Below are 6,456 nucleotides of genomic sequence, written 5' to 3' on the forward strand. Positions count from 1 at the left end.
GAAGGGCCAAGGCACACCAATCTCTTCACACAACTATTCAAAAGCCACAAGAAAAAAAAAAGAAAAAAAAAAACAAATCAAAGCATCATGCATCTGAAATATCTATCTAAAGAAACCAACCTTTAAATACTAGAGCTGCACTACCCATCACCTAAAACGGTACTAACGATGGATTACGAGCTAGCAAGTAGCAACCAACCCCACACTGGGCCAAAACAAACTAACCAACTCCACATCTTCGGATTTCTAAGATTGCAGATTGCAGGCACTGAGTCTGGACTGACTTTAAGTACATGCAACCACATAGTTTAAGATAGCATCTGAAAGATAAATACGAGATAAGTTTCATCCCAAGTATGCTCCAAGCAAGCAAACAAGAAGATGGAGATGGTGAAGTAAAGGCCCAATCAAAATCTAAGGCTGATGCCATCTGCGGAAAGAGGGACATGGTGCCAGAATTAAAAGTACTCGATAATTTCTCGTATCAAGAATTTTTTGTTGTTACTCCCATATCGATTTATCTCGCAAGGACATTAACCAAAAGCAGGCATTGCCGAGAGGTATTTTAACATATCACGGCAGTGACCGTATTGTCTGTTCCTATAATGATGAAAAATATGTATCAACAGAAGCTCAAATTGAAATCCTACAGCAAACCAATGGGCTTCCATTAGTTCAGAAGATGCTAGACTCACATAAGTCTGAACTCAGCATATGAAATGCAGAAGAATTGGCCGTAAGTTTTCATGGGTAGATTATATTCTCTATGAGTACAGAATAGGTAGATATCCATTTAAAGTGATGAGTTTGTATAGCTAGCAGTAACCAATTTTAATGAAAAACGCGATACACTTATTCTAGAAGGGAACTGCTGTGCTAACAGATAAGCAGATCTTTCTGAGTATATTCAATAGGCAAGGAACGACCAGCAGCTCGGATGTAGGAAGGATAAAGGTACTCACACATGGTGACAAATAAGGAGGCCGATATGTAAGAACCAAGAGCAGCAACCTAGAATTTTAAGGTACAGACAAGTGCAGCCTGATTTAGTACCTTTGGTCTACAGCATACAACAGTCATTTCAATACAGCAGGATATGTAGTAAATCATGGTCACTGATCAGTATCAGTTATCACATAAGAGTTCACATTGCAGGAAAATGTTCCAGGACAGGGTATGATATATTAGTAGGGTTGTCGATTTTACAGCAGACATCATATCCCTGGAAACTAAGAAGAATGGAGATACAAAGCAGAAATACATTCTGCACATTTTGTGCCTCAGTTAGCATTAATAGTTTAGCAATAATTGAAACACATATAGAGATGTCTTTTCTCACTTGATAAAACCCAGGGAGGTACAGCATATCTTATACAGACTGATTCATAGAGAAAAAGAAAAAGAAGGAAAACGAAAACAATCATAATAAGCAGCCACACTTGCAATGCTGGGGGAGAAGTACCCATCGCCCAATGCAGTATAAAAGACAAATTACGAGCCAGCAACTGACCAACCACACACATAATGGCATAGCCATAACAAGCTAACCAACTCAAATCTTAAGAATTATCTCAGAAGCAGGCAGGTCAACCGATTTTGAGCATAAATAACAACACATGCTGGAATTAGCTCCCGAAGAAGAAACCCAGATGTATTCATTCTTAGTGCGCTACGATGGCATCTGCAAAAATAGGCAGTGCCAGAAAAGATCTCAAACAAATATGAATATGCAACGATTTCTTAGCATCAAGCATTCTTATTGGTACTCTCCTATCAAATTTATCTCGCAAGGACATTAAACAAAACCGGGAATTGCAGGAGGATTTTTTTCCATATCATAGCAGCAACCAATCACCATTTTGACTGTTTCAGTCATGACAACATTTTGCATGACCAGGAGCTGTATAAAGTGAACTCGAGTCATCTTTCAATAAAAGTTAGCAGACCAATCAGGTTCCACTAGTATCAACAATGCTAAACTTACATAAGTCAGTCAGCAAAAATTGCAGAAACCATAATGTAGATAATCATATCGCGTGTGCAATGCAATAGGTACATCGATCTGAGATTACCACATCAACTATCTCATGAGAACAAATATTCAAGGAAAAATATCAATTATTCGCCAATCTAGTACAAGTAATTGTTTCAAAGAACAAAATTCTTAAGCCAGATATGAGATTACTAAAAACGTACCCTTTTCAGCTCACATAATGCGGTGCCCTGGCAGCCATGCTTGCAACCTGAGCTTGCATCTGCACTGCTCGGACCTTAATCCCCGTCGCCCTGTGGAAAAACTGCTCACGGGACAACAACCTCACAGTCCTCAAGTACTGATCGAATGGGATAGCACCTTCCTGCGCTGCCTTGTCCATCGAGTAAATCACGTCTTCGATTGCCAAATCCGCAGCTGTGCAGTCGAGCATTTGCTTCGAGAGTGCGTCAGTGCACTCAAATGCATCCTCGGCCTCCAAGCTCCCCGGCTTCTTGCCTGCATTCTCCCTCAGCCATGCCTCAAGCACATCGCTGTTCATCAACACCATCTGCAATTGCTGCTCCAAGGCCTCCTTCTCATCCTGCATCTCCTTCACTCCCCGGCTCAATACCTCGTCCCTCTGCCTCAGAACCGCCTGGGCATTGAACAAACCTTCCATCTCTCCCTCCCGCGCCTTCCTCAGTGCTGCCATGTCCCCATGCACCGTCTCAATAAGTTTATTCACCACATTCCTCTTATAAACCTCACTTGGGTCCTCCGTCTGGATCCGCTGCGATGCCCCACCCGTGGGGACTGCGCCATACGGCGAAGGCGGGTAAGCACGGGGCGGGATCGCAGGCCTCGGCGCATAATTACCCGAACCTGGGCTCGAATTCAGGGTCGGCGTGAGGCCGAACCCTTGCCCAGGGCTAGGGCTAGGGCTCGGTGGAGTAGGCGTGGTGAGGCGGCGCTGGGCGTAGAGCGGGGGATCGCGGGCAAAGATGAGGCTCAAATTGCGGACGAGGTCGACGAGGTTGGAGCTGGGGTAGACCCAATTGTGGAGGTAAGGGGCGGAGACGAGGCCGGAGGGGTTAACGTGGAGGGTGGGGGCGCTTGATGACCATGTCGCGCGTGGGGTTGACGTATACGCAGGGCGGGTGGCGAGGGTAGGACTCCATGAGCCAAATGACGACGGGGATGTTGTAGGTCACGCCCTGGAAGGGCATGGGGATGGTGCCGTCGGCCTGGAGGAGGTTGACGGTGCGGCCGTCGTTGTGGGTGAAGGAGGCCGTCTTGGGATCGAGGGAAGGGTAGGCGGTGGCGAGGGCGAGGAGGTGCTGGCGGATCAGCCACTTGGTGTCCTCCGCGTAGGGCAGCGACGACGGCCCCCGCTGCGAGAGGACGGAGCTCAGGAACTGCTGCGTCAGCTGCGGGTTCGGCGGCGACGGTCCCGGGTGCACCATGGCTGTTGAGGGCTCCGACGGACCGATTGGATCGCAGAGAGAGATGGGAGAGTTTCTCAGAATTTGGAAGGGGAGAAAGTTGGTGTCGGTCTGGTTTCGGCGTTTGCTTAATCGGAGAGAAGTAGAGAGAGAAGCGTATGCGCGTGGGACGGGTGACGATAACGATGGTACCGAATCTACAGAGTTCGGACGAACCGACCAAGGAAAATGGTCATCTCCTTCTTGACAAAATTTCCTACCCAAAAAAAAAAGTAAGCGGGGCATTTTCGTAAAATAATCCTCAGAATCGTCTTTGTCTCAAAAGAGATTTACATTTTGTAATAGCTGGGATTTATTCATTAATCATTAGACTTAGAAAACCAATTAGGTTTAGAATCATATTCCAATAAGTAGTTTAGCCTAAATCTCATTTGATTAGAATTAGGCTCACCTTGATCCTAAATAGCAAACTTCCAACGGATCATTTCTAGAAGCTCAATAACAAAGCCTTGCCTATTTTTCTTCCGATGTTGTATTAGGTTTCATTTTAGCAATATCTGAAGTGTTGTGGGCTCGCTTTGTTCCAATCGTCCTTCCAGCTCACTAGAAGACGACGAGGTGAATAGCATCACGGTGTAATTTCTCAAATATTTTTTAATGTGAGCTGAAAGGCAAAGTTTCGTGAAACCTGGATGAAGAGTGGGCAATGTAAAAAATTGATATAATTGATTTATGTGAGTGAATCAAGACGTATGTAGTAAGAATTAGGAATTTAAGATATATGAAATGGGCCACTCATGCATAAATTGATCGGAGCTTGATGCCGCCCTTTTGAATATTGTCGTGATAGGCTAAAATCAATTACTACACTAAAGTGATCTTCATGTCTCGTTCTAAGGATCGGATGTCTAACTTAAGTTGGGCGGCTTACCATCATCTTATGTAAGAATGCGATTCTCGTACTATTTTTTAAAGCGATCTATTGTGCTTTCTTTTTTTGGTCGTAGATCTATCGTAGTTTTTTTTTTGGTCGAAAGATATATTGTACTTGGGCAGAGAGTTCTACGCCCGGGGACAAGAATTATTACATTACATTATCAGATCCACGAACAGGGGCATTTTCGTCCGAAATTATCTGAAGCCTGATTTCCTTATACCAAAATCCCTAAACCTAAACCCTAATCCCCAAATTTCCCAATAACTCCGACAAGATTCCCACATGTGATTCAATCGAAGCTGAAATCTCACAAATTTCTCTCGGTTGATACCAAGGCTGTCTCAGTTTGAGCTTCGATCCGCAGGGAAGGGAAGCTCAGAGCAATGGCGAGTGGTCACGCAGCGGATGACGACTACCGACTGCTTATTCAAGGCGGTGTTGATCGGCGACTCCGGCGTCGGCAAATCCATGCGGCCCGAGACTTCTGATCCTCTATATGCCTCTTCTGCATGCTGTAATTGGGCTGATTCCTGGGTAAGTCTATTCTCTGCCGAAGCTAACGTTTCAGTAGGATCAGTCCTCATGGAATGCTGAACTGCCTTTTCAACTCCAATTGTTAGCTTCCGCTCTGTCTGAAATAGCACAAAGATGTGTTCTATTGAACTTCTGTAGCTCCACCTTCAACATGTTAAGCTTTGTGTTCAATCTGTACGTAAGATAGCCCTGCAATCTCCCTGCCTACTTACAGATTTGACTACCTCCTCACGTTCTGCATGAGAAGTCCAGTAGTTGTAAAACTTGATAGTCTTCTTGGTTCTCTTCTCTTCCAATTCTCGCCGAATTTAACACATTAGAATGATCTGATGCAAGTGCTGTAGATACAATCTCATTAATAAGTCCCAATCAGTGTGCTTTTGTTGTAGGGAGTAAAATTATGGAGAATGTGTTGCTTGCTCATGAGGTGGTAAATTATTAACACAGGCAGAACAATTCTCCAAGGAGTGCTATAGAAGCAGACCTAACTGAAGTTCTCTTTAAATTGCTGAATCAGGCTGCTAGGGAGGTTGAAATATCATCCTAAGTGTTCCGAGATTAAGCTAACCCATTGGTGCTTTGCTGATGGCATTTTATGTTGACAGATGGAAGCCTGGAAGCTATGCAAAAGATTTTGCATACTTTTCAAGCATGTTATTTGCTGTCAAGACTGAGAGTTGGTCCTGCTAAAACTGAGAAATATGCCTTGGGTTTTTCTGGCAAATTGCTGAGTGAGATGGTCCTGAGAAGTGGTTTTGAGGTTGATACTCTTCAGTGAAGTATTTGGGGCTTCCTTTTAATACCTGGAAAGCTCTAAGAAAGGATGGCAAGCAACTCATTGATCGAACTTCAAGTAGAATTAAAAGCAGGAACTTTAAAAGATTATCCTTTATTTGCAAGTTACCACTTGTTGGTTCGGTCTTATTTAGCATTGTTTCATGATGGTGTGGCGTGTTTGTTTTACCAATAAAGGTTATTAGGGCTATAGAGAGTTGCTGTAGTGCCTTTCTGTGGTCTGTCCTGAAACGAAGACAAAAAGTGCTAAAGCAAAGTGGCTAGATGTTTGCTTGCCAAAGGAGGAGGGAGGCTTGGGATTAAAGCAGATACACCAATGGAATTAAGCTGTCATCATGAAGTTAATATGGCCGTTGCTTGTGGATGCTGCTCCTTTGGGGAATGCTCGGATGAAAGCTTATAATTCAAAATAGAAGAGCTTTTGGCCAATTCTTACCACTGGTTCTTTTTCTTATGTTTGGAGGCAGCTTCTTAGACTCAGGGCATAGATAAAGCCCCTTTTCATTATGCTGATTGTGATGGTAAAAACATTATGTTATGGTTTGGTCCACCGCATCCTATGGGGCCATTGCTGGAAAAGTTTCTGCTAGATTGTTTGTGATCCAGGGCTTTCATCTCAAGCTAAAGTACCATATGTAATTAGGGATTGAAACTGGGTATGGCCAATTGCAAGATCAGAGGAATTAGCCTTGATTCAAACTGCTGTTGTGTTGTTGTATCCTCTCATCCATGGCAGGCTGATCAGGGGGTTTGGAAGGCAGCTTCTTCAAAGA

General features: G+C 44.0%; 1 protein-coding gene across 1 annotated transcript; it reads right to left on the minus strand.

Annotated features, from left to right (window-relative positions):
• Positions 1-2,003: 2,003 nt before the first annotated feature.
• LOC115726575 (protein ELC-like) lies at positions 2,004-3,658 on the minus strand. The gene is given in 3 exon segments (XM_048285906.1): positions 2,004-2,062; positions 2,197-3,074; positions 3,076-3,658. Coding segments are annotated over 2 exon segments (1,236 nt in total). The 5' UTR covers positions 3,439-3,658; the 3' UTR covers positions 2,004-2,062; positions 2,197-2,201.
• Between the last annotated feature and the right edge of the window lie 2,798 nt (positions 3,659-6,456).

The sequence above is a fragment of the Rhodamnia argentea genome, chromosome 9 (assembly GCF_020921035.1).
Source record: "Rhodamnia argentea isolate NSW1041297 chromosome 9, ASM2092103v1, whole genome shotgun sequence".
Classification (NCBI taxonomy): Eukaryota; Viridiplantae; Streptophyta; class Magnoliopsida; order Myrtales; family Myrtaceae; genus Rhodamnia; species Rhodamnia argentea.